Source organism: Puma concolor, chromosome C2 (assembly GCF_028749965.1).
Source record: "Puma concolor isolate L17-30 chromosome C2, mPumCon1.1.hap2, whole genome shotgun sequence".
Classification (NCBI taxonomy): domain Eukaryota; kingdom Metazoa; phylum Chordata; class Mammalia; order Carnivora; family Felidae; genus Puma; species Puma concolor.
The window spans coordinates 87,232,095-87,260,080 of NC_141675.1; the positions used below are offsets into that span (position 1 = coordinate 87,232,095).

Here is a 27,986-nt window from a genome sequence, read left to right on the forward strand (position 1 = left end):
TTAACCTTGTTTAGGATTGAATCAAGCTGTTAGATATAACTTGTATGTGTACCTTCATAGTGTGCTCATGACAGCTTCCTCAAAAGTTAAAAATGCCATACAACCAAGCCATCCCATTCACTTCTAGGTATTTCGTTCAAGAGAAATGGAAACATAGGTCCACAAAAAGACTTTTACAGGAATATTCAAGGCACTTTTATTCACTGTATCTCAAAACCAGATGTCCAGATGTAGCCCACGTGTCCAACAACAACTCAAAAGTCCTTTGGGATCCTGAGAGGATACCTCCCCACCAGCCCAGCTGGGCCTCCCCCACCCACCCACCAATGTCCAAATGGATAAACAGCTTACAGTACATGCATAGTCTTCTACTCACCAACAAAAGGAAGGAACTACTGTTAACACAGCCACGTGGATGGCTCTCAAAAGCATTGTGCTAGGTGAAAAAAGCCAGGCACAAAAGGCCACATCCTGTATGGTTCTATTTATATGAAATTCCAGGGAGGACAAAGTATAGTGACAGAAATCAGATGAGTGGTTGTCTCAGGCCAGGGAAGAGAAGGTAAAGGATTGACTGCAAAGGGGCAGAAGGGAACTTTCTGCTTGGAATTCTCTCTCTCCCTTTCTCTGGCCCCTCCCCCTGCTCCTGCGGGGCGTTGGCTCTCTTTCTCAAAATAAATAAACTTGAAAAATTACAGAAGTATCTACAATATGTAAAATTTCTCGTATTTACTGTATGTAAAACATATCCCAATAGAGTTTTTGTTTTGTTTTGTTTTGTTTTTTTAATGCGAGGGCTGCTGTGAAGGCTGCTAATGAAGGAGAACACAAGTGAAGGGATTCTGCTAAGGACCTTCCCTAAAGCATTTGATTTAGAAAGGAAGGAGTGAGGCTCCCTTCTCCGCTCGGGCAGCCTCGAGCGGGAGATTTAGTGAAACATTCTCCCCGCTAGGGAGCAGTGTCGTCGGCAGCCGGCCACCAAGGCCAGTTCAAAGCCCCCAGGCGCAGGCCCGGGCCGAGGCGACAAGAACCCCTCCCTCCCCGGGGCACGTCGAGGTCGCACGCCCCCCGGAGCGTGCGGGGTGGGGGCGCTCTCCCCCGCAGAGGCCGGGAGAGGTGGTTCCCGCCCCACGCCGTCCGCCCAGCCTCCCTGCGGGTGAGCGGCCGGCTTGCCCTCGCTCACCCACACCCGCACGCGCTGCTCGGCCGCCTCCGAGGGCCTGGCGCCGGAGAAAGGAGCCCGGGCTCCCGGGCACACGATGACCACCCCCCCCCACCCCCCCCGCCTCCAGCCCTGGCCGTGGGGCAGCGTGGGGGCAGCTCTCTGGCCCCGACTTGCGGAATGCAGAAGCGGGAAGCGGCGGCCGCCGCGGGAATGCTTCTGGGTGGAACGCGCCCCCGCTGGCGGCTGCCGGGACCCAGCAGCGTCCCGGGTGAAACCGACCCGGCCTCTCTGGCGCCGCTTCTGCGGCAAGGCCCGCAGAAAGACGCCGCGGCGCCTCTTTCCTCCCGGACCTTCTTCCCCTGCAAGCAGGTCATCGTAGCCTTAGCAGATCTCCACCCACATAGAACTCAGAAATTGTCATTTTGAAGGACAAACGAAGTCTGTCCTAGAGATGTTTTGTTTAAACTGTCCCTCGTGTGCTGAAAAAGCGGCTCACCAGGCGTGGCGGGCCAAGTAAGGGGCTGCTAGGGGAATGAGCTGGAATGCGGGGAGGGGAGAGCTCCATCACTGACCGGCGTGCCAAGGCCCAAGGGACACCGGACTCTCTGTAATCACCCTCCCCGCCCCACCCCACCCCCCCTTGGCCACAGCTCACCACGGGACCTCAAGGGACGCACTTGGGCAGCCCCGCCTGCCGGCGCCCTCGTCTCCAACCCTCTCCGCCCGCCTGGCGCACTGCGTGGTTTGCTTAGTTTCCCGGACCTGGCAGAGCGGTGGCTGCGTTGAGGACGCACGGCACCCGTCCCGCGCCCTGTGGTCGGGGAGGCTCCGGGCCCACCCCCAGTGCAGGCCTCCGGGTGGGCGGACGCCGCCAGCGCCGCAGGTGCAGCCCAGACACAGCGCGTCGGTGAGTCGGCCGAGCAGCTCCAGAAGTGTTAATGGGGGTCAGGGAGGGAGGAAGGCAAGGCAGGGAGGAAGGACAGTTGCTTCCATTCCTACTTTTGCTAGCTGCCAAGAGACCAGCAGATGCTAGAGACTGGTGAGTCAGGCAGGGATTCCCACCTTATCGCGGGCGGTTTTCCCCAAACCCGGGTCTGCCGGCTCTGAGCACTAACGTGCCCCAACCTAGGGGAGACAGGAGGCTTTCAGTGACGCCTTCTCGGGAAGGGGAGGGGAGGAGAGACTGTGAGGATACTTTAGAGCACTAGCTTTGGACCTAGACAGAGGCGTAGGCTTGAATCCTTTCCTGGAACCGGCTGATGTTCTTGGGTGGCTCTGAAACTTTACTGAGCCTCACTTTCCTCATCTATAAAATGGGACTGTAATACTACCTCCCAGGGTCCCTGGGAAGACGAACCCAAAAGACGCTGAGTGCTGAGCACTAAGTCTGTGAAGCACAGATAGATGTGTGTTAATTCAGTGGAGAAGAATCTCCACAAGGTCGGGTCATGCCTGCCCTTTCACAGAGTGAGAGGATGGGCTCCTTGCCCAAGTGTCTCACAAGGGAGCACGGACAAGGGCAATAGCCTGTCGTCCAGGAAGCTACAGGCAAGGCTGTGGGCAAGGGCGAGCACCTGCTGCTCTGGTTGGTGGCTGTCTGGACCTTTGGGGTCTAAGGGGTAAACATACAATATGGCAAAGACACTTGCCCCTTTCCTTGAGGACATCCCTCACTGTTACTTCTAAATGTCATTCTTCACCTCAGACTCTTTTGCCTCATAAAATTGGGAACCACTGTCAGAATTATTAACACCTAGAAAGTCCCCACTACAGAGGAGAGTTCCCATTTTGCAGATGGGAAGCATGAGGTCATGGATGGTTGATGACATATGCCAGTTAGTGGACATACCTTACTCTCTTCTACTCACCCTTATATGTGTTCAATGCTGTGTGTTGCATTCTCTGTTGTTGTTGTTGTTGTTAATGTTTATTTATTTTTGAGAGGCAGAGACAGAGCACCATCAGGGGAGGGGCAGAGAGAGGGAGACACAGAATCTGAAGCAGGCTCCGGGCTCTGAGCTGTCAGCACAGAGACCGACGCGGGGCTCGGACTCACAAACCGCGAGATCATGACCTCAGCTGAAGTCAGACGCTTAACTGACTGAGCCACCCAGGCGCCCCATCATTCTCTGTTAATCAAAGGATAAACACAGGCACATGTGGCCAACCAAGGGAAGGAGGAAGCCAGAGTCAGACTTTCCAATGCTTCCAGAGTGGGGTGCCCTGAAGGACTCACTGTGACCATCAGTGTTGATAAGAGGATGAAATCAACACCTCACAGGCAAATGGATTCAGGAGAGCCACTGTCACCCTCTGCCCCTGGGATGGACCTCAGAGTTTGGAGCAAGATCTTGGCCTTAAGGGACATGGTCTTTGTGCATCATATTTGAAGATGCCTTTGACTGTTGCCCAGGGGGCTCCTTCTCGAACACTCCTGGCCCTGCAGTCTTTAAAACCTCTTCCAAATGCCAGGTCTCCAGAAAGGGCCAAACCTTGGGATCACCCCCCTCTTCCTTAAAGCTGCGATCCAGGAGCTTTATCAGGAAGAAGTTTAAGTTTGAAGGTAGGGACGTCCCTTGCAACAAGCCACCACACAGTGGCTGCTGTTCTGAACCATGCTTGTTCACATCGGTGCCCCCAGAGCCGACACTGTGCTGTGCACACAGTGTACACGGTGTGGTGCCTGAGAGAGGTGGGGCACCAAGCGCCAGCCCGCCCTCTGACTCAGCAAGAAAGACGAGACAGGCTAGTGTCTCCACACCCCCTCCGCTGGCTGTCTGGCTGGCAGAGCGTGAGCCGGCTGCCTTTCGCCCCACTGCTGTGATCTCTTCCCTGGCTTCCCCCGCGCCCAGCGCAGTGGTTTCTGCTTCCCTGCACCCCTGCCACTGAGATGGTCTCTCCCTGCTGCCTGCCTTCACACATCCCCCGCACACGCTTAGGATGCCCCTGTCTGTGGTTGTTAGTGGCCACTCCCCCGCCCCACAGTCAAAACTCCATGGCCCCAGGCACTGTCCCTTTATTCTAGAACCTGCCTCTCCACTGCCCTTCTGGAGACAGTCACCCACCCACACCCACCCACACCCCTCTCCCCACCCAGCAAGACAGGTAGGATTTGAACCTCCACAGGGACAGCTCAGTGTGCACATATGCACACACGAGCCACCGCCTATCCTGATTGTGTTCAGGTGACTAGTGGCCACACCTGTGGTGTTGGCTCTGTCCCTAGAACACCTGGCCACAGGGACCAGTCCTCCAGCCTAGCCTCTCTGCCTGGGGAGCGGCACTTGGGTCTTTCTTGACAACTTCCCGCACTTGTTAAGTTCAATGCCCTGTTATGTTGTCACCTCCTCTGGGGATCTCCAACTCTGTCCTTGACCCTGTCACCACAGTAGGCCCATCAGGTGGATTCGAGGGGCTGAGATGGATAGAATGGATCCCAGACCTGGGGGATCTCAGCCAGGCAAGGCAGAGAAGCAATCAGACAGTGCCAGGGGTCAGTGCTATGAAGCACAGGGTTCTGGGGAAATAAGATTGGGGAGGGCTTCTAGGGGATCCCGGCACTTGAAGCAAAATGAAAAATGAAAGAAACCGCTGCCACGTTTGTTTATTCATGTTGTCTTCCCAACAGCTCTGAAGGAAGTACTATTGTTAACTTCATTTTACAGATTGATTGCTCTTTTGCCGTGAGCAAGTGACAGCAAGGATTTGAAACTGACCAAAGAGGGTCTTAACCTTCATATTATAAGCCAAGACGCTGGAGTGAGAAACAATGCAGGACAAAAGAGAGGACTACAGAAAAACGTAATGTTTCTGGAGTACCGAGTTCTGTGCAGAGGTGAGAGTGGGGACAGTGGGGACTGGAGAGCCTTGTAAGCTATAGTCGGGAATGTGGACTTGGTCCTGAGGGAGGTGAGGGGCTGACCCAGCCAGAGGGTCATTACCCAGGAGATAAATGCATGTAGCTCACTGGCTGCACTTAGGAGGGAGGGTGCAGTTAGAGGAGGGAAAGCAGAGAGGTGGGTGCAATCTACTCTACATCTTGCTTCTTGATATTTTCCTTGTTATACATGCACAGAAAATGATTCCTTTTGTATGAGACACCACGGTAAAATGGGAAGGGGCTGTTTGCAGCTAGAGGCAACCAACACAGGGGTTCCAGCCACCGGAAGTTCCTGTTCAGCCACCCCGGGGGGCTGAGGAGTCTCAGGCAGCATGTACCCCAGTCACAGCAGACCAGACCTGGGGAGAGGATGAGGAAATGATTAGGGGGCACCTGGCTGGCTCGGTTGGTAGAGCATGCCACTTCTGATTGTGGGTTGTGAGTTCAGTGAGTTTGAGCCCCGTGTTGGGTATAAAGATGACTTAGAAAATAAAATCTTTGAAGAAAGAAAAAAATTCTTAGAAAGCAAAGTTAGTATCGCTTAGTGAAGGGGTGAAGAAGGAAGATGACCCCTGGATTTCTGGACTGAATAGTTGGACAAATGGTCATTCCCTCACTGCTGCAGGGGATATGGGGGCAGGACTGGTTAATGGGAAAGCGATGAGACGTTTGGCTGCCCTGGGTTTGAGGTGGGTGCAGAATGTCAACAGGCAGTGACTCAGGGCTCTGGAGTCTAACAGGCTGGGTCCAACTCCTACCTTCATCAACCTACTAGTTGTGTTACCTTGGGCAAAAAACCGGATCTCTTTAAACCTGTTAATTCATCTATAAGATAGGTATAATAATAGGGTTTCAGAGTTGTTATTAAATGAGAATAAAATGACATAATGTACAGTGCCTGGAACATAATAAGTATCTAAAAATGACAACACTATTTTTTTAATTTAAGTTTATTTATTTTGAGAGAGAGAGAGAGAGAGAGAGAGAGAGAGATGGAGCACATAGTGAGGGAGGGGCAGAAAGGGAGGGAGACAGGGAGAATCCCAAGTAGGCTCCACACTGCCAGCCCAGAGTCTGATGCAGGGCTCGAACCCATGAACCACAGGATCATGACCTGAGCCGAAGTCAAGAGCTGAACACTTAATGGACTGAGCCACCCAGACATCCTGGCAACACTATTACTGTTGTTATTATTATCAATAAATCTGAAGTTCAGAGAAGAAGCAATTTCAGAAGTCATCAAATGGGAATTGAAACCATGAGGATAAATGAGATAACCCAGAAAGAGTGTAGATGCTGAGAACAGTGAAGTTGAAGACCAGGAGCATTGACATTTCAGCGGTGGACAGAGGAAGAGGAGACTAAAGACAAATGGTCCAGAAGACAGAAGAAAGCCACCAGAGCCTGGTGCCTTGGAATCCACACGTAGCAGCCACACACAGTTGATCCTCTGTCTTACTTACTGTTTGCCAACAGAACCTGATGTTGTTGGGGGTAAGAACCATCTGGATTCTGTGTGCCTTGCAGGAGGCAGCCCAGAGCCCCAGCTCCAAACCAGGAAGTCAGTCTTCACTCGTAATCCCACTGTGCTTGCCAGTGATTGGTTTATGAAGGTGTATTTGATCCCTTTCTGGCCAATGAGACTTGGTGGAAAGTCTGTTGAGGGACTTCTGGAAAATATTTCTTTGATTTAAAAAGAAAAGATGCCCACAAAGACCAAAACCACGATGAGATACCACTTCATACTCACTAGGGCAACTAGAATCAAAAAGCTGGATAACACCAAGTGTTGGTCAGGATGTGGAGAATTCAGAACCCTGGTGGGAATTCAGAACCCTGGTGGGAATTCAGAACCCTGGCGGGAATGTAAAAAGGAATAGCCACTTGTAAAATAATCTTGCAGTTCCTCAATTAAACATAGAGTTCCCATATTACCCAGCCGTTCTACTCCTGGGTATATACCCAGGAAAATGAAAAAAAAATATGTCCCACTGAAATTCATACACAAATATTTATAGCAGTGTTATTCATAATAGCCAAAATGTAGACACAACACAAATGTTCATCAATAGTGGAATGGATACCCAAAATGTGACACATCCATACAATGGAATAATATTTGGCTATAATAAAGAATAAGTACTGATACAGGCTTTAACATGAATGAACTTTGAAAACATTATTTTAAGTGAGAGAAGGCAGCCACAAAAGGCCACATACTGTATGCTTCTATTCATAATGGAAGTCCAGAATAGGGAAATCTATAGAGAAAAGGTGGTTTAGTTGCTTAGGGCTGAGGAGGTGGCAGGGAGATGGGAGATGATGAATAAAGTGTATGCGCTTTCTTCTTGAGGTGACCAAATGTTCTAAAATTGACAGGCGCACCTGTGTGGCTCAGTCAGTTGAGGGCCTGACTCTTGATCTCCTCTCAGGTCATGATCTCGCAGTTTGTGGGATCGAGCCCCATGTCAGGCTCTGTGCTGATAGCAAGGAGCCTGCTTGGGATTCATTCTCTCTCTCTCTCTCTCTCTCTCTCTCTCTCTCTCTCTCTCTCTCTCCCCCCCCCCCCCTGCTCACACACACACACACACTCTCTCAAAATAAATAAACATTTAGAAAAAAATCGATAAGGGTGATGGTCACACATATGTGTGAATATACTAAAAGCTATTGAATTGAACATTTTGAATGAGTTGTATGTTAATTATAACTCAAATTGTTGAAAAAGAAGCAACAAAAACAGTGGTACACAAAGAATACAGAATCTTCTCAATGTTGTCATGTCTGCATGGAATGGCTTGCTCTAACCATCTGGCTACCAGCATGAGGATGATGTGCACAGGAAGAAAGAGACAGAAATCATGAGAATCCCTGGGAAGTGGCAAGGGAGCCCAGCGGCACCATGCTCTTCTGGTCTTGACACCCACAGAGAGGGAGTGGGACCACTGGAACTATTGAATTCAAGAACACAGTGCTGTGTTTGTGATGCCAGTGTTTGGCCATAGCCTGCCAGCACCCACGAAGCTGGCAAATTAACATGGAACACTACCTCAGAGAACTTAGCCATTGCCTTGACATTACTTGCCAGAGGACGGCCTTACTTACAGGAGGAGGATGGCCTTCACTTGGCGTCCACTTCCCAGATACCTCCCATCCAATGACTTCTTTGCTCCTTATTCCTACTTGCATCTCGGATATTCTTTTTTTTTTTTTTTAAGTTTATTTATTTTATTTTGAAAGAAAGAGGAAGCACGAGTGAGGGAGGAACAGAGAGAGAGAGAGAGAGAGAGAGAGAGAGAGAATCCCAAGCAGGCTCTGCACAGCGTCGATCCCGACACGGGGCTCGAACACATGAACTGAGAGATCATGACCTGAGCTAACGTCAGACGCTAACCAAGCAAGCCACCCAGGTGCCCCGCCCACCCGTCTCGGATATTCTATCTAGAATCATTTTTCCTTCTGCCTGGTATATATATGTAATCTTTGGAATTTCCTGAGGGTCTGCTTGTAAAGATCTTTCAGTTTTGATTTGCCAGAAAATATCTTTGTTTTGCCCATGTTCTTGAAAAAAAATTTTGGACATAGAAGATAGACTGGTAGTTATTTTCTTCTGTTTCCATTTATGTATGTATGTATGCTCTTGTGGGAGGGACGGTGGCGTGTGTCTGGGCCCTTTGACTGTTCCCTTTTCCTGCAGGGTGGACCTGATTGTGGTCTGGGGCCTAGGGACCAGAACGTCCAGAAGAAGGGTGACAAGGGGCCCTTCGACATGGAGGCAGTGGATGAAAGCAGAATGAGATGTGTGGTCAAGATGGAAAAGCAGGTGAGCATGGGAGGGTTTTGCTGGTGTGGCGGAGCTGGTGGACTGAGAGGCTCTGGAAGGCTGTGGGGACAAGCATAAGGGGAGGGTGCACTTCTCTGAGCCATGGGCCAGAACACCTGCTGCCAAGGAGGCCTAAGCGGGGCCCAGGCTTCCCCCGCTGTTGGTGCACAATTATTTTCTTTCAGCATATGAATATTCCCATCCTTGCCTAGAGCCACCTCTGATACCAAATGACCAGCGTGCAGTATGGGAAATAGAAGCCAGCAGAAAAGGAATTTATACAGGTACTATAAGTCATTAGGTGCCCTGGAAGAATGGGCTATAGTTTGGGCCTCCAGGAAAGACTCTGTAAACACCCAGAAGTAACTCACTAGAGGTGCTGCCATTTGTGTGACAGTCCAGCAAGTGTTAAGGCTACCTTGGGACTCAGTCAAATTTAGTAACACAGCACTGTTGCTGAAAGTCAGGATGCCACCATAACCGCAGCTGTGTCTCCGTACCCACGAAGCTGGGGCTGGACACTGGGAAGCTGCTGCAGGAAAACTCCATGTCTCCATAATCTTGTTTGCCCAGAGAAGACAATGAAAATTGCAGATATATGGTCTGTCTCACATCTGCTCTCTGAATTCTTTTTTTTTTTTTAATTTTTCATTGCTTATTTATTCTTGAGAGAGAAAGAGAGAGTGAGCCAGGGAGGGGCAGAGAGAGAGAGACACAGAATCTGAAGCAGCTTCAGGCTCTGAGCTGTCAGCACAAGAGCCCGATGTGGGGCTTGTCGTGGGGCTCGAACTCACAAGCTGTGGGATCATGACTTGAGGCAAAGTCAGATGCTTAACTGACTGAGCCACCCAGGTGCCCCTGCTCTCTAAATTCTTAAAACCTCATTCACGTAACCCAACTTCAAGGAATCTACAAAATGAAGCTTTTTGCTTCCCAGCCTTTTATGGTGTAGGAAGGCACTCTAGGAGATGGGAATTGTGAGGGATCCCTGTTGTCACATGACATGCAAGGTAGGGGCCTGAAGTGACCATTGGGTTCGACAATTAGAAAAGCAATGAGGCCCAGGAGAGGGCTGTGTGAGCACCGTGGTGGTGGGCAAAGCTAGACCATCCGGGGTAGAGCGGCCAACAAGACGTGAGGAGCGAATTCAGTGAATGTGGATGGTTTAGGGAGTCCCGTACAGGGACATGGAGAGAGAGACGGTGGATGGAGGGCACATCAGCTCAGGGAAAGTTTTGGGAGGTTGTTTTTCTAGGAATGGCAGATAATCAAACATGCTTATGAGGAAGGGAAGGTGCCAGCTGAAGGGAACAGAGGGAGCAAGTAGATACAGAACGGATGGAGAGCTTGTGGCTGGTGGGTGAGGATGCTTATAACGTACAGCAAGACGCTCATGATATTTTGCTAAGTGACAAAAGCATATCCTCAAACAAACATTGTGTGATTCCTTTCCTGTTCCAAAGCATATTAGATACACCAAAATCCTCACTGAATTGTCAGACAGCCCTCATAGAGATAAACGCAATTAATTCCACTGTTCCAAGCCGCACCCCTGAGATGGAGCAGCCCAGCCAATGGCATAGGCTTGGGCAGAGCGTGTAGTAACTAGAGGGGCAGGATAAGAGCGGGATCGGGTGGGATGGTTAGAGCACATTTATACTCTTCAGGGCCACAGGCTGGCTTGTTCCATAGGCCTCATAGTCAAGTCATTATCCCAATGGTCCCACGATCGCCCTCCCTCCTGAACACGGAGGAACAGCCTGCCAGCAGTTCTAGAACCAGCTTCAGAGGCCTGGGCATAGCATCAGCCCATCCCGTCCACCCGCAACAATTGTGGAGACACCCGGATTCCCCTTAGTAGTTTTGGGCCATATCCTAAAAGAGCCCGGATATGTTTGCAACACAGTCCTGTCACACTTCCTGTTTCCTCTCAGATAATGACCACAGGATCCACTGACCAAGGCTGACCCCTAAGTACATGACTTCCTTGAAAATAACTTGACACAGCTTAAACTAACTTAGCTTTTCACCACCCTCATCTTACCTCTCAACATGGTTATTTCTTGTGCCCACCTCTCTGTCTATACATAAATATAAAATAATAATTTATATGTAATCTATCTTGTATTATTATTGTATGTGCATTACAATCTGGAATTGTACATTTTTAATCATTATTGGCCCCAGGTTTGTTTTTTTTTTCTTTTGGGGGAGGTGGTGCTGAATCATGAGAATTCAGGCTGACAACCTATATGAGAATAGGCTTGTGGTTACACATTCTCAGAGGAGATCCCATACCTGAATTCAATCGGGATTAGACTCCAAGAAAGGCAGTTTTTCTTGCAGTCCTCTGTATTATCTACACAAAATCGATTTTTTTTTTCAAATTTTAGAGACAGAGCATGAGCGGGGGAGAGGGGCAAAGGGAGTGAGAGAGAGAATTTTAAGCACGTTCCATGCTTAGTGCAGAGCCCAATGTGGGGCTTGATCTCAAGACCCTGGGATCATGACCTGAACCAAAATCAAGAGTTGATCACTTAACCTACTGAACCACCCCGGTGTCCCTACAAATTCAATTATAATAAATGTAACGATACATGAGCTGAACAAAAGGTAAGGAATACTAAGGCACGAGAGCAGGGGCCTAGAGAGGTATTCAGGGCCTTGAAGCCAGATATGGACTAAGGACATATACAAAACTGAGTGCTTATGAACATGGGTTTTTGTGCTCTCTCAGGACTGGCAGGACAGAAGATAAAACCTGATGCCCACTCAAGAGAGAAGCTTAACAGGAGACTCGCTCAAAGCTGGGACTCTGGAGGACTACATTCTCCATATAAAGGTGACCCAGAAATAAACTATTCCTTCTGCAGAGGACTGGGATCCTGATGCTAACTGAATTGGAATGTGGGTGGGCAAATCTCCCCTGAGAATATGTAACCACAAGCCTGCCTTCATATAGATTTTCAGCCTGGATTCACATGATTAGGTACCACCTCCCCTAAAAGGGAAACAAAACAAAACAAAACAAAACAAAACAAAACACCCTAGAGCCAATAATATGATCAGAATTGGTCCCAGACTTTTGATGCCCCCAGGTACCTGACAGAAGCAAGTGTAAATCCTTTTCAGTGGAATTCAGAAATTTGCCTTCATCCCTGGCCTCAAATAATTCCCAAAGGTTATGTCCAAGGAAAACAAACAGCCCCAAATAAAATAATTTGCCAAATATAGAGGTAAACAAGGCACTATGAGTAAGAACCAGCGGAAATGAGACAGCAGATTCAGACCCCAAAAAACTTTATATATTTTTTAAATGTTTATTTATTTTTGACAGAGAGAGAGAGAGAGAGAGAGAGAGAGAGAGAGAGAGCGCGCGCATGCAAGCAGGGGAGGGATGGAGAAAAAGGGATACAGAGGATCTGAAGCAGGGTCCACGCTGCTTCAGAGCCTGACACGGGCTGGAACTCAGGAACCCTGAGATCACAACTTGAGCTGAAGTCAGTCACTTAACTGACTGAGCCACCCAGGCGTGCCCTCCCCCCACCAAAAACAAAAAAACAAAAAAAACAAAAAAAAACCCCAACCTTTAGATGCTGGAATTATCAGATCTAGCATACTCAAATAAGCATGTTTAATGTAATAGAATAAATAAGAGAGGCTTGAAAATATGACAAAAGAGCAAGCAAATGTGGGAAAAAAAACTCAGAGGAAAGAAAAATAAAAAATTGAAATGTAAAACTGAGTAGATAGGTTTAAAGCTGGTTAAATATAGCTGAAAGAATGATTAGGGATGTGGAGGATAGAACAGAAGAAATTATTTGAAATATAGCCCAGAGAGACAAAGATAGGGAAAATATAAAATAGAAGTTAAAATGACATAGAAGATAGACCAACAAGGTCTATCATACATTTAATCATAATTCCAGAGGGAGAATAAATAAAAAAGAGAGAAGAGGAAATGTTTGAAAAAAAAAATAATGGAAGAGTATTTTTCCCCCAAGTTTGTTTGTATGTATGTATGTATGTATGTATGTATTTTTGAGAGAGAGAGGGCATGAGGGAGTGAGAGGCCGAGAGAGAGAGGGAGAGAGAGAGAATCCTACATAGGCTCTCACTGTCAGCACAGAGCCTGAAGCAGGGCTCGAGGTCACTTGATGCGGGGCTCGAACTCACAAACCGTGAGATTATGACCTTAGCCGAAGTCGGACGCTTAACCAACTGAGCCACCCAAGCGCCCCAGGGAAGATTACTTTCTATAGATGGGAAAGGACCCAATCCATACAGTCAGGAAGCCAATAAAGTTTCCAAATATGCTAAAGAGAAATGCACACCCAGAATCATCGCAGTGAAACCACAGAACATAGCATGTTAAATATTATAATTTTGGCCACCACTGGCAGTCCTGGGGTGCCCCTGTCCCCGGATGAACTGCTTCTGAAAGGCAATGCCGAGAAGACAGGAGGAGCTGGAGGAGGAAGGCAAAGAGGAGCTGGATGAGACCCTGTCAGAGAGACTGTGGGGTCTGACAGAGATGGTCCCAGAGAGGGTCCGGTCCATGGCTGGTGCCACTTTTCATCACTCCCTCTTTGGGGCTCAAAAAAATGTGCAGGTTTTCCAGGCCAGCCTTCATGATCCTGGTGCTTCCTGTTGTCTTTGAGATTGAGAAGTTGCAAATGGAGCAGCAGCAACACCCACAGCGACGGCAGATACTTGTAGGGCCTAACGCAGGTTCTCAGGGGGCTTGCCAGGGCTCTACCTTCATTTCCTGGAAAGCTCTATATTGTTCCTGCTATGTGGCTTCTCTTGCTGGACAAGTTTGAAAATTCAGTAGTGTTTGAACTGCTGATTTATTTGGATTATTATTAGTTAAAAAAAATTTTTAATGTTTATTTTTGAGAGAGAGACAGAGTGTGAGCAGGGGAGGGGCAGAGAGAGAGGGAGACACAGAATCCGAAGCAGGCTTCAAGCTCTGAGCTGTCAGCACAGAGCCCAACATAGGACTCGAACTTACAAACCATGAGATCATGACCTGAGCCGAAGTCAGACGCTTAACTGACTGAGCCACCCAGACACCAGGATTATTATTATTTTTTGACTTTGGCACATTGGTCCATCTAAACCTGGTGGGGAGAATTCTCCTGAGTGTCTCACCTAGACTCCTCCTAACTTGCAACCGTGCCTTCCCTGCTGCACCATTTCTGCTGTCCTCACTCTGGCCATCCCACCCCTTTCACTAAATAACTTGTGACCTGCAGATCTCCTCAATATCCCATTGTGGCATAGGAACTGAGGCCACTGGGAAGGATGTACCCCTGACCATTTTTTGGTTTTAAGCATGGAGATGTTGGGAAGGGACACATACACAGTATGAAATACATAAGGCATCACAGCTGGGGTGTATTGTGAATTTCCATGCCCAAAGGGAGGGAGGGCCAGCAGCAGCTTTAACCACAGGATGGGGACTGTGGAGGACAGTACAGGAGCTCATTTCCTCTGCCCCTTTTGGCTGTTAGAGACCTATGTGTGTGTGTCTAAAAAACAAAAAAAGTAGGTGCTCACCTTTTGTATTTAATACTGAAAATGATTCGAACAGAAAAAAATAAAAATAAGAAATAAATATTAAAATGATATACAGTACTAGAAATACTAAATAAAAGAAAGCTCATATAGCTATATTAACTATATTAATATCAAACAATATTTTAGGAAAAAAACACTAGAGATAAAAAAAAGATAACTGTGTTATGGCAAAATGTTCACTGTTCTAACAATTCTAAACTTTTTTTTAAAAGATTTTATTTTTGGGGTGCCTGGTGATTCAGTGGGTTAAGTGTCCGCCTCTTGATTTTGGCTTAGGTCATGATCTCACAGTCGTGAGATTGAGCCCTGCATCGGGCTCTGCACTGTGCCACAGAACCTGCTTGGGATTCTCTCTCCCTCTCTCTCTGCCCCTCCCCTGATCATGCCCGCATGCTTTCTTTCTCTCTCAAAATACATAAATAAACATTTAATTAAAAAAAAAAAAGATTTGGGGGTGCCGGGGTGGCTCAGTCGATTAAACATTCAACTCTTGATATCGGCTCAGGTCACGATCTCATGGTTCGTGGGTTCTGCACTGATAGTGTGGAACATGTTTGGCACTCTCTTTCTCTCTCTTTCTCTCTGCTTGGGATTCTCTTTCTCCTCTCCGCTCCTCCCCTGCTCGCTCATTTGCATGCTCTCTCTTTATTATTTTATTTTTAAATTTTTTTATTATTTTATTTTATTTATTATTTTTAAAAATAAACGTTTTAAAAAATATTTATTTTTAAGTAATCTTTTTACCCAATGTGGGGCTTGAACTTATAGCCCCAAGATCAAGAATTGCATGCTTTACCAACTGAGCCAGCCAGGCACCCCAACAATTCTAAACTTATAATTTATAAAAACAATGACATAGCTTTAAAACTGAGCTAAAATGACAAAATTACAAGGAAGACTAGACAAATTCGCTACTCATGAGCTATTTTTTGACACACATTTCTGTAATTTGTAGAATAAGTAATGGAAAATCATTAAAGATATAAAAGGTTTGAGGAACACAGTTAACAAACTTGATCTAATGAACATGTGTAGAACTATGTATCCAATAACTGTAGGATATATGGTGCTCTCAAGCATCCACAGAATGTCTACCAAAATGGACCATTAAAAAGTAAATGTTGGAAGGGCACCTGGGTGGCTCAGTGGGTTAAGCATCCGACTTCAGCTCAGGTCATGGTCCTGCGGTTTGTGAGTTTGAGCCCCATGTCTGGATCTCTGCTGTCAGCACGGAGCCTGCTTCAGATCTCTGTCTCCCTCTCTCTGTGCCTCTCCCATGCTGTCTCTCCCTGTCTCTAAAAATAAGTCAACATTGGGGCGCCTGGGTGGCTCAGTCGGTTGGGCGTCTGACTTCGGCTCAGGTCATGATCTCACGGTCCGTGAGTTCGAGCCCCGCGTCAGGCTCTGGGCTGATGGCTCAGAGCCTGGAGCCTGCTTCAGATTCTGTGTCTCCCTCTCTCTCTGACCCTCCCCCGTTCATGCTCTGTCTCTCTCTGTCTCAAAAATAAATAAACATTAAAAAAAAATTTTTTTTTAAATAAAAATAAATCAACATAAAAAAAGGATGAAAAACATTAAAAAAAAAAAAAAGAATGGGGCGCCTGGGTGGCTTGGTCGGTTAGGCGTCCAACTTCGGCTCAGGTCATGATCTCACGGTCCGTGAGTTCGAGCCCTGCGTCGGGCTCTGTGCTGACAGCTCAGAGCCTGGAGCCTGTTTCAGATTCTATGTCTCCCTCTCTCTCTGACCCTCCCCCGTTCATGCTCTGTCTCTCTCTGTCTCAAAAATAAATAAACGTTAAAAAAAAATTAAAAAAAAAAAGAATTCCTACACATACTAAGAAAAAATGGTCAGAAGGATTTCCACAGAAGGACAAAAATGTTCCACAAACATTTGAAAGGTGTTCGACCGCACTGGTATTCAGGGAAATGCATGTAAATACCCAAAAGATTCACAAAATCAAAATGTTAGAGAATCCCAAGCATAAAGGAGCATATGAAGCAGTGGGCACTATAATATCTGCTGGCTGGCAGGACCTTTGGAAAAACAGTTGGGCATTCTTTAATGAAGTTGAAAGCCTGCACACCCAAGACTCAGGGGTTCCATTTCTATATATGTACGTCAGAGAACTCCTGTATAAGAATGTTTGTAGCAGCAGCATTCGTAGGAATAGAAAAATTTGTCAACACTCAGAGATGCTCTAGTAGATAAACAACAGTAAGAAGAATAAGTAAATTTTAGTCTATATCTCTATCTATATCTCCAGTGGAATACCACAGGGGAACTACAGCTACAGGGAACACCATTAACAGAATGTTGAGTAGAAGAAGTGAGTCACTGGTAAGTTGCATAAAGAATTCTCCCGTTGGTCTAAAATGCAAACACAGTTATAAACACTGAATTATTTAGAGTGTGATAGTCCGTTTTTGTATGTGTCAACTTGACTAAGCGATAGTCCCCAGTTAGTCAATCAAACATGAATCTAAATGTTGTTGTGAAGGTATTTTGTAGATGCAGTAAAGGTCCACAAACATTTGACTTTAAATAAGGGACGTTAGGGGTGCCTGGGTGGCTCAGTCGGTTAAGTGTCCGACTTCAGCTCAGGTCATGATCTCACGGTCCGTGAGTTTGAGCCCCACGTCGGGCTCTGTGCTGACAGCTCAGAGCCTGGAGCCTGTTTCAGATTCTGTGTCTCCCTCTCTCTGACTCTCCCCCATTCATGCTCTGTCTCTCTCTGTCCCAAAAATAAATAAACATTAAAAAAAAATTAAAAAAATAAATAAGGGACGTTATTCTAGATAATCTGTGTAGACCTGAGAGAATCAGTTGAAAGGCCTTTGGAACGAACCAAGGTGTTCCCGAACAAGAAGCTCCCCTCCTCTACAGACTACAGCTTTATCTCCTCCCTAGAGTTTCCTGGTCTTCCTAACAGTCTACCCTATCGACTTCAGATTTGCCTAGCCAACCCCCCCCCAAGTGCATAAACCAATTCCTTGCAGTAAATCTTAATGTATATCTCCTACCAGTTCTCTTTCTCTGGTTGAACACTGACTAAGATTTTGTTACTGTAAGGGTTCTAGAAGAACAGAATCTTAAAGATGAATTTTTTGAATAGAGGTTCTGGGTTTTCTAGAATTGGTTCTCTAGCCTGATTGTATTTGATTTTTTTTAATGTTTATCTTTGAGAGAGAGAGAGAGAGAGAGAGAGCAGGGGAGGGGCAGAGAGAGAGGGAGACACAGAATCTGAAGCAGGTTCCAGGCTCTGGGCTGTCAGCACAGAGCCCGACACGGGGCTCAAATGCACGAACTGTGAGATCGTGACCTGAGCTGAAGTTGGACACTTAACCAACTGAGCCACCCAGGTGCCCCTAGCCTGATTAGATTTAAATGACTCTATTTCAAGTGGTAACGAGGGCACTGGTAGTCCATGGAGTGATGTGGCATTAGAGATACCCCAGGGAAGGTTTTGGGTGACATGTATATGATGCCTTTGCTGGGCTTCAAATTCCCAGCTCAAGGTCCTCATAAAATGACTTTTGCATGCCCTGAAAGAGACCCTTCTCCCCTATTACCTGCAGGGCTGAAACTGCTGAAAACCAAACCCGTAACATCATCCTGTGAGCTGTTAAATTACAGTGCACTTTGAATTCCAGCCTAGAAAGAAAGTTAAAGTGAGGGCATGTAACCAGGGCACAGAGGTGCAAGAGCTCCTAGCTCCGAGGATCCGAAACAGACCAGATTCAGTCACTCACCACTGACAAAATCCAAAGGCAGAGAGACAAGTGTGGTTGAAACAGAAAAGGAACTTATTTCAGGGAGGCCAGCACTGGGGAGACAGGGGACTAACATTGTGGGTACATGCGGGTGGGCAGTAAAGGTCAGGTAGATCATTGTCTTGGGGTCAGTCACATGGGGTCTTGCTGGCTCAGGGCAGTCCTTATTGCTTTCATGAAGGGGTAGCTTTGGTTCCCACCACGGGATGCTTTGCCCACAAGGTCTCTTGCCTGAGTTAAGGGATAAGCTGGAAAGAAGAATTTGATCTGTTAGAAAGTACAGACTAAGGTCAAAATGGAGGTACTTGAAGTTCTCTTTCAGGCATTGATTGGGAAGGAATGGGATCCTTGCCTGCACTCCAGCATTAAGTTTGGCCTCACCTTATCTCTAAAAGTCAGGATAGTCACTGGTTCTGGAAAAAGAGTCTGTACAATTCAGTTCGAAAGTTCGAGGAGAGGCTGCAAAAAGTTATCTTTCAAACTCCTTGAAGTGTTAGTGAGTGTCAAGAGGCTCCTTGTCAGGATCTGCTAGATTCCTGTTCTGTTGCTTCCCTGTCTCATCCCTGCTATGACATATTCCACCTGAGAACAATAGCTGTTTAAGGTCAGGCTTTAAAATATATGGGCGCCTGGGTGGCTCAGTCGTTAAGCGTCTGACTTTGGCTCAGGTCATGGTCTCATGGTTTGTGAGTTCAAGCCCTGCATTGGGCTGTCTGCTGTCAGTACAGAACCTGCTTTGGATACTCTGTATCCCCCTTCTCTCGACCCCTCTTCCCTTTTCACTCTGTGTCCAAATGATAAATAAATAAATAAATAAATAAATAAATAAATAAATAAATAAATACCTTAATAAAATATCAAAGTCAGGAAACAGTCACCATATGTATTCTTGGAGGAGAGTCAAACTTGTTTTTCTGTTCACCAGGGATGATATGTGGGTGCTGATATATAGGTTCATCATGTAAAGGGCTCAGATTCCTACTGATTTTTGAGTCCAGGGAGTGAGAATCCTGAGCAAGAGAAAGTGTCTTTGTGTGCCCAGGCTGCTATAACAAAATACACAGACTGGGTGGCTTATAAACCACAGAATTTATTTCTCGCAGTTCTAGAGCCTGGGAAGTCCAAAATCAAGGCGTGGGCATGGTGAGGGGCCCTCTCCCTGGCACATAGTCCACACTTTCCCAAGGTGCCCTCACACGTTGGAGAGGATGAGGATCTCTTTTATAAGAACACTAATCCTATTCAGGAGGGCTCCCTCCCGAAGGCCCCACCTTTCTGACATTATTACATCTGGGCATTCGGATTTCAACATATGAATGGGGCAGGGCACAAACATTCAGGCAGTAAGTTCTTATCACCTTCCGAAAGGTCAATTTCAGGGTGTGTGAAGGTTGGAGGGAGTGACTGGAGACAATGGGGTCAAATGTATTTTATGTTTGCAGGGAAATGGATGGAATGCATTGAGGTTCCGACAGATTTCACATGGGCAAGAGACAGGCTGCCGTGCCTGTGGACAGGAGCTGGTGAACAGGATGGGGCTGTGAGAACCATATTTGGAGGGTCTGCAGATCCTATTTGCAGATAGACTCTTAACAAATATGGTTAGCAGTGACCAGGTCATTCAACAGAGGTCTCACTTTCCCTATATGTAAAATGGAGATAATAAGACCCACTGCCCCGAAATGTAGAAAGGACAAAATGAGATATGGGTGTTAAGTGCCTACTACTTAACGGGCACTTAGTAAATAGCAGCTATTATTAACATTTTTATTGTATGTAAACCCATTTTGAGTTTGTCCAGGCAATTGGACGTATTATAATTTACCTTATAACTAACAAACGCTATTGTCAGCAGATGCAGATCTGTGGAACCAGAATTGCGTCTGGAGCAACTGAGAAGCCATTCTAGGCTCTTGGCCCAGTGTCTTGGCAGCAGTTTGACCTGAAGATGGCACTCAGGGCCCTGTGGGGCAGCCTCAGCCTGCTCCGTCTGCTGTGGTGTCTCCTTCCGCAGACGGGTTATGTGCACCCAGATGAGTTCTTCCAGTCCCCTGAGGTCATGGCAGGTAAGCTCCCTGTGTGCGGTTAGGATAAGTTGCCACAGAGTCTGGACTATTGCTGATTGGATATTCAGTGGGGAGGGAGAAACATGTCTGTGTGGACGAGTAGTAATTCCATGAGCCTCTCTGGAGTGAGAACTTGGGAGTGGGGATTTCGCATCTCCTCCCTGACTGGTGACATTGATTTTCTGGATGATACTAAGAAAATGCCAGCCTCTGATGTTTTCCTGCTTGGACCAACAGCACAGGTTATTCTGAATGAAAGCAGTTTTGTACTATTCAGTGGAGAGGTTTTAGAGTTGGGCTTCCCAGATGCTTAGGGAAACTTACACAGGATGTGGTCTGAGATCATGAAACTTTTCTTCTCTGGGTTCATATAAGGGCTGAGGGAATCCAGGCCTGGAATGCTCACTTGTTAGAACGTATCTGCTGGGTGGTGTAGGACACATCATGAGGATGGTTGCCAGAGACCTTGAGGCTTTTCAGATGCTGTGGGCACATGGCTTCTTTCTCATGGTTCAAGATGGCTACTTGAGCTCCAGCCATCAAGTCTAAAATCAAGTCTTTCCAGCTATTGGAAAGGAGATGGGCACGCCTGCTCTCTTTAATGGACATATTTTGAATGTCATATACTTTTTGCTCATTTCCATGCCATTGGTCAGGATGTATTACATGACCACACCCAGTTGCAAAGGATGCTGAAAAATAGTCTTTTTTTTTAAGATTTTATTTTATTTTTTATTTTTTTAATTTAAAAAAAATTTTTTTTAAATTTTTTTAATGTTTATTTATTTTTGAGACAGAGAGAGACAGAGCATGAATGGGGGAGGGTCAGAGAGAAAGGGAGACACAGAATCTGAAGCAGGCTCCAGGCTCTGAGCTGTCAGCACAGAGCCCGATGCGGGGCTCGAACCCACGAACCGTGAGATCATGACCTGAGCCAAAGTTGGACGCCCAACCGACTGAGCCACCCAGGCGTCCCTTAAAAATTTTTTTAATTTATTAATTTTGAGAAAGAGAGGCAGAGCTTGAGTGGAGCAGATGCAGAGAGAGAGGGAGACATGGAATCCCGAGCAGGCTCCAGGCTCTGAGCTGCCAGCACAGAGCCCAACACAGGGCTCCAACTCATAGACTATGAGATCATGATCTGAGGTGAAGTTGGATGCTTAACTGACTGAGCCACCCAGGTGCCCCTAAAGATTTTATTTTATGTTTTAAAGTTTGTTTGTTTATTTATTTTGAGAGAGAGAGCAGGGGAGGGGCAGAGAGAGAGGGAGAGAGAGAGAGTCCCAAGCAGGCTCTGAATATCAGCATGGAGCCTGATGTGGGGCTTGAACCCACGAACTGTGAGACCATAACCTGAGCCGAAACCAAGAGTTGGATGCCCAACTGACTGAGCCACCCAGGCCCCCCATAAAGATTTTATTTTTAAGTAATCTCTGCACCCATTGTGGGACTCAAACTTACAACCACAAGATCAAGAGTCACATGCTCCACTGACTAAGCCAGCCGGGTGCCCCTGAAAAATACTCTTTATATCTGACCAAATGCCCAACTAAAGACATGAAGGAAGGGAGGGAGGGAAGGAAGAAAGAAGGAAGGGAGGGAGGGAGGGAGGGAAGGAAGGAGAGAAGAAAGGAAAGAGGGAGGGAATGGATGGATATTGGGGAGGCATGCATCTATCTCTGTCATAGGGCTCAACAGGTGGATTCATTTCTTAAGGTGAAAGGTCCAGTCTTTTCCACACTTTTTAAAAACCTGGCCACTAACAAAAGGCAGCTAGGTTGATCTGATCCTAGATTTTGTTTCCCTTTCACCTTCTGACATAGAAAGAGAAAACAGCCAAGAGGCCACAGGAATAAGTAAAATAAGTAGGAGAAGCAAAGAGCCCTAAACAGCCAGCAGTGTTAATCAGGCATGAGATATTGTGGGGCTTGGAGCTGAGATGCAGAAATTAAGAGTTGGTTTCCCTCACCCACCCCTCAGAGCTCTGGGACACTGGGGCACAGGGGCACAGACCAGCCCTGGGCAGCAAGCAGGTTAATTACATAAGTACTGCTTGAATACATTTTTCTTCTAAAAATCTTAAGTATCATAGGCAACACTGAAGTCACTTCTGACCTTAACCACAACCGCTCGTTTCCTTCCCCTGTCTCCCATGCCTGTCCTAGATGACAACCATCATCACAGAGACGGGTTTTTGACTCTGATGTTGGAGGCTTTAGCACTCTGCGGACTGGAGCCTCCCCCTGCTCTCCCCACACCCTGCCCAGGGCACAGTGTCCCCTCACTTCCCAGGCATGGTTCCTCCTGCCCCCTTCACAGGGGGACCTCGGAAGGGCTGAGCTCCCTATGTTCATTTCTGTTGCTGCTTAATAAATCATGGTTCTGTAAATCAGAAGTCAGGTAGGGGCTCTCCGCTCAGCGTGTCACAAGTCTGAAATCAAGGTCTGGGCCAGGCTGAGATCTTGTCTGGAAGCTCTGGGGGGAAATCTGCTTCGAGGCTCATTCTTGTCAGTTGGACAAATTTGCCGCTATGGAACTGGAGGCCACCCACATTCCCTGCCAGGGGCCCTCCACCTTTGAGCCAGCAGTGGTGCACCAAATCCCCATGGTTTGATTCTCTGATGTCCTCTTCCACCACCAGCTGAGAAAACTCTTTGCTTTCAAAAGGCTCGTGTGGTTACGTCGGGCCCACACGGGGTTACCCCCTGTCTAATGGTCAGCCATGCTCTGTGACATAACTTAACCACAGGAGTGACAGCCACCATCTTCAGAGTCCCAGGGATCGTGCAGGCCATGTTCACTAGCGGCTGGGAAAATCTCGGGGCCATCCTAGAATTTTGTCTCCCACGTGCCCTGAGCTTGGACCTGGCTCATCTCCACTTCTCTGTCCGCAGAGGACATCCTGGGTATAGAAGCTGCACGGCCATGGGAGTTTCACCCCACCAGCTCCTGCCGCACGGTGGTCTTCCCACTGCTGACCTCCGGCTCTGCCTTCTGGCTGCTCAGGCTCTGGGAACAGTGGGGGCCATGGCCGGGCCCGGTGAGCGGCTACGTGCTGCTGGTGGGACCCCGGCTCCTCCTCACTGCCCTCTCCTTTGCCCTGGACGTGGCCGTGTACCACCTGGCCCCGCTGTGGGGGGCGGAGCGCTGGAACGCCCTGGTCCTGCTGTCTGGTTCCTACGTCACTCTGGTCTTCTACACAAGGACCTTCTCCAACACCATCGAGGGACTGCTCTTTGCCGGGCTGCTGGTGCTGGTGTCCCCCCGGTTAGCTTGGAGCCCCACACCCAAGAAGCCTGCTCCAGGCCCCTGGTGGCACAGCTGGCTTCTCGGGGGCGTCGTGGCTGCCGGCTTCTTCAACCGGCCCACGTTTCTGGCCTTTGCTCTGGTCCCACTCTTCCTCTGGAGCATTTGTGGAGCCACAAACCCTGGCTTCAAGTCACTGACGAAGGAAGCCCTGGAGCTGCTCCCAGGGGCAACCCTCGTGGCAGCGATGTTTGTGGCTGTGGACAGCTGGTATTTCTCCAGTCCATCTAGATCCACTACCCTTGTTCTGACACCCGCCAACTTCTTGTACTACAACCTGGATCCTCAAAACCTGGCGAGGCATGGCACACACATGCGGCTGACTCACCTGGCCGTCAATGGTTTCCTGCTCTTTGGGATGCTGCATGCCCGGGCCCTGCAGGCTGCGTGGCAACAGCTGCAAGCCTGCCTCCAGGCCTTTGCACGAACGGGCTTCCCGCGGGCTCTGGGCGGCTGGAGCCTGCTGTCCAGCCCCAGGCCTTGCCTCCTGCTCCTCTACTTCATGCCTCTGGCCCTGCTGTCTGCCTTTAGCCACCAGGAGGCTAGGTTCCTGATCCCCCTCCTGGTCCCCCTAGTCCTGCTTTGCAGTCCACAGGCCCAATCTGTGCCCTGCAAGGGCACCCTGGTCCTCTTCAACAGCCTGGGCGCCCTCTTCTTCGGCTGCCTGCACCAGGGAGGCCTGGTGCCTGGCCTGGAGCACCTGGAGCAGGTGGTTCACGCACCCGTGCTCCCAAGCATGCCTACCCACTACACACTCCTCTTCACCCACACCTACATGCCCCCCCGGCACCTCCTGCACCTCCCGGGCCTGGGCTCAGCTGTGGAGGTGGTGGACATGGGTGGGACGGAGGACTGGGTCCTGTGCCGAGCCCTGAACAACTTCACCAGACAACCAGCCTGCCAGGTGGCTGGTGGGCCGTGGGTCTGCCGCCTTTTTGTGGTGACTCCTGGCACCACCAGGCCTGCCATGGAGAAGTGCCATTTCCCTCTCAAGAGTGAGGCACTCCTGTTTCCCCACTTGACCCTGGAAGACCCGCCAGCCCTGTCCTCTCTGTTGAGTGGGGCTTGGAGGGACCATCTCAGCCTTCACATCTTGGAACTGGGGGAAAAGCCTGACAACGTGACAGAAAAGTCACTGCCTAAGATCCAGCCATAGGTGAAGGCACCATTCCACCTTCTATGTGGGTAGCTGGGCTGGGACAGAGCCCTGATTCTCTTCCTTTCCTTTCCCTTCCAGAATTCCCACCACTGCCTCTCCTGTGCATAGGCTTTGGCTGCTCTACCTTCGGGGTAAGCTGGCACCTTTTTCCCCTTAAAGACCAAAGATCTGACCAGTCACAATCCTGATGCGAAAGTCCCCAAAGAACCAACCACTGGTGTAACCAATGGCGCCTAATGTCTGTTCCTGCTCTGTTTCTTCTAGCCGCTGTGGTGTTGTGACATGTAATAGCACCTGGTTATGAAAAGAGAGATCTGCTAATGACATTCCTGAATGACCTCTCTCAAACCTTCCAGGATGCCTTACTTCCTGCTGTCCTGATAACCCTCTGGCTTCCTAGATACCTGGGAAGGAGGCAGTGTGGTGATGTAGAAAGACCAGGAAGTTCAGACTCTGGAGACCAGAGTTCTAGTCCCTGGTTTGCCTGCCACTCACTGGCTGTGTGATCTTAAGAAAGCCCCTCCCCCTCACCTAGCCTCAGTTCCCAATCTGTACAATGGATGAGGGGATCTCTGAGGTTTCTGCTAGCTGACACTATGGCATGCCTTGGTCTGCAGCACATGTCCCCTGGCTAAATATGCATATCTCTCCCAAAGCTCTTTAAGCATAGACTGGCGGTATATTTAAGGGCACTCTGATGCCTGCTGTCTCAGCGTTTTGTTATTACCGAGACAAGTAGTTCTGGAACTTTTCTCCCCACCTTCTTCTACTCCTGTCCATGAGAGAGGTGGTAGGACAGCTTACCCTTTAAAGACCATTCTCCTTCCTCAGCCCACCCGAGTGGGAATGGAGAACACACAATGCTCTTAGTAGCTGGTTGCACTTGAGAGCAATCTGATGCTACCAGAGACTTCTTAAAAGTGGTCTGGTCACTCTCTAAGCTCATAGCCCCCGTCTGAAACCTCTTCACAGGATGAAGAGCAAACCCCATGCCAAACCAACACCTGCTCTGGTGGAAGCCATCATAGCCCCACGCACGATGCTCTCCACGCCTAAAGGCACCTGTACCCATCCACTGGGAACGCGAGGAGCTCTGGCACTAAACCTGTCCTCATTCTCCCTGCTCAAAGCTCTACCAGCTCATAAGAGGCACCCAGGCCACAGAAATCAGTGAGCTGGAAATCAGTACAGAGCAGGAGACCAAAACAATACAAATGACCAAACCTGGGCATTTTTCTAGTCCCGTCTTCTGCTGTCTAAGGCTTGGGTCATCCCCTTTTTTTTTTTTTGAGAGCGGGGGTGGGGGGGGAGGTGGAGAGATCCCAGGAGGGGCAGAGAGAGAGAGAGAGAGGAAAAGAGAGAGAAGTGGGGCTCACCCAAAGCGGAGCTCATGAACAAGGTCATGACCTGAGCTGAAGTAAGATGCTTAATGACTGAGCCACTGAGGTGCCCAAAGCTTGGGTCAACTTGAACCTACAGCCCTTTGAGTCATGCTGCCCTGGGACTCCTGCTCGTCTTAGTGCCACACCCTCCTCATGACTCCAACCCTGAGGAAGAGGAAAGTCAGTGGATGCTAGTAAATGTTTAGCAACCCATTCTCTGGGGGCAAAAAAGCCCCAATTTGTAGTATTGGCCAATTTTTGTGGTATAAATACTCCCACCTTGGCTGATTTCAAACTACCAAAATGATGTTACTGAACTCCAAGTTGGGAGGAGATGCCAAAGATGTGCTCTCAGGATCCAGTGGAAGTTGGCTCTTGCAAACTACTGGACATTTCCCTCCTTCAAATTCTATAGTATCCCTTCATTTAAATTCTATAGTATCCACCATTGTGGTTTAGGTTTCTAAGAACCTCTGATGTGTCTTCCTATCCTTAGTGCCTAACATCATCTCTGGCACTTATTTGCTTACTTTGCAGCCCAAGTGCCACCTTGGAGACACTCTAGACTCCAGGGTCCCAAACTCCTTTGGACTTCTTGGGATTTCTGCATCTTCCCTGAGTTGGATCCACAGTCTCAGAATTCCCTGGAGGAACTGTTGGCATAGCAGTCCATGTAGATGGTTAACGGTCTGACTTCTAATACAGTTGTCCATAAAGTGCTGTTATCTAGAGGCACGTGGGTGGCTCAGTCGGTTAAGCGTCTGATTCTCGGTTTCGGCTCAGGTCATGATCTCACAGTTTCATGATTTTGAGCCCCACACAGCGCTCTGGGATGACAGTGCAAAGCCTGCTTGGGATTCCGTCTCTCTCCCTTTCTGCCCCTCTCCCGCTCATGCTGTCTCCGTCTCTCTCAAAACAAATACACTTAAATAAAAAAAATCCACTTAAAAAAAAAGGTACTCATATCTAGGTCTATGAGGCATCAAGGGTTGAATCAGAATTGCCCTGCAGGATAGCAGGAGGAGTTGCTTCCTGCTTCACTTTCTGGCAGAACTTAGAGCTTGAAAGGCATGATGGAAGATTATTGCCACTGGGAATGGTGGGAAGAATTTGGTCTGTTTCTTTAGTCATAGGGTAATTGGTGGGATGGCAAGCCAGTGACTGCAATCCCTGGAGGCTTCTCCAATGACGTGCGGAGGCATCTAAATCACCTGTCACTATACTCTGGTTTCTCTTCAGATCGCATAAATCTTTCGCCTTTTAAATCACCTGTCACTAGAATAGAAAGGACTCTGTTTTCTCTCTCTCTGCTCGGACTCCCTCTACAAAAATGGAGGGAACTTACTTCTTATACACTTCTTCCATGAGAAATAAACAACTGTCCCCCTCTCTTGCTTTTTTTCCCTTTCTTAACAAAATGGCCAGTTTGTCTAGTAGCTTCATGGCTTCCTGCAATGCTTCCTTTTGCTCTCTGCCAGTCTGGAAAAAGACCTACCACTGAATGTGCTGACCTGTGTTGAGGGTAGGGGATCCAGCTGGAGACCGCTAATATTCTGCTGCTCTGAGATCCAGAGACAAATGAGTGAGATTGAGACCAATGAGGCAGACAGGCAGTAGAAGGAACAAGGTCTTCAGGCTCCTCATTGACAGCCTCAAAGAAGAAGCCAGAGTTGTCTCTGGTCTGGGAGAAGGACTTGTCCTTTGATAGGACAGGGGGGTAGGATGCCAAATCAGGACTCTGGTCATCAGGACATGGAACTTCTGGCCGCAGAGAGGATTAAATAGCAGCACCTCTGATGGGATATCAAATCAGAAGCATGAACATTAGGAAAGCTACTTTAGCTTCTCCAT

At 48.1% G+C, this 27,986-nt stretch overlaps 1 protein-coding gene and 1 pseudogene across 8 annotated transcripts; both read left to right on the forward strand.

Moving 5' to 3' along the window:
* The first annotated feature begins 1,811 nt into the window (after positions 1-1,811).
* On the forward strand, positions 1,812-27,524 carry PIGZ (phosphatidylinositol glycan anchor biosynthesis class Z (Gwada blood group)). Of its 8 annotated transcripts, XM_086675104.1 has the most exons (6): positions 1,815-2,072; positions 4,831-5,000; positions 11,606-11,710; positions 16,716-16,789; positions 20,078-20,288; positions 23,183-27,524. In XM_086675104.1, exons 5-6 carry the CDS (start codon positions 20,171-20,173, stop codon positions 24,748-24,750), a joined length of 1,686 nt encoding a protein of 561 aa, XP_086531230.1. In that variant the 5' UTR covers positions 1,815-2,072; positions 4,831-5,000; positions 11,606-11,710; positions 16,716-16,789; positions 20,078-20,170; the 3' UTR covers positions 24,751-27,524. The 8 variants fall into 8 exon arrangements, 6 of the variants coding, with proteins under 6 accessions (XP_086531225.1, XP_086531230.1, XP_086531226.1 ...); XM_086675099.1 differs by lacking the exon at positions 16,716-16,789 and having other exon boundaries at positions 1,812-2,072; XM_086675100.1 differs by lacking the exons at positions 1,815-2,072; positions 16,716-16,789 and adding an exon at positions 3,457-3,728.
* LOC147577393 (mitochondrial import receptor subunit TOM22 homolog pseudogene) lies at positions 12,233-15,765 on the forward strand (annotated as a pseudogene).
* Positions 27,525-27,986: the final 462 nt, after the last annotated feature.

Bases quoted from the DNA above. Each gene is read 5' to 3' on its own strand.
- PIGZ (XM_086675099.1), top strand. From the start codon at position 20,171: ATGGCACTCAGGGCCCTGTGGGGCAGCCTCAGCCTGCTCCGTCTGCTG. The intron at 20,289-23,182 runs GTAAGCTCCCTG...CTCTGTCCGCAG, and splicing joins GTCCCCTGAGGTCATGGCAG to AGGACATCCTGGGTATAGAA.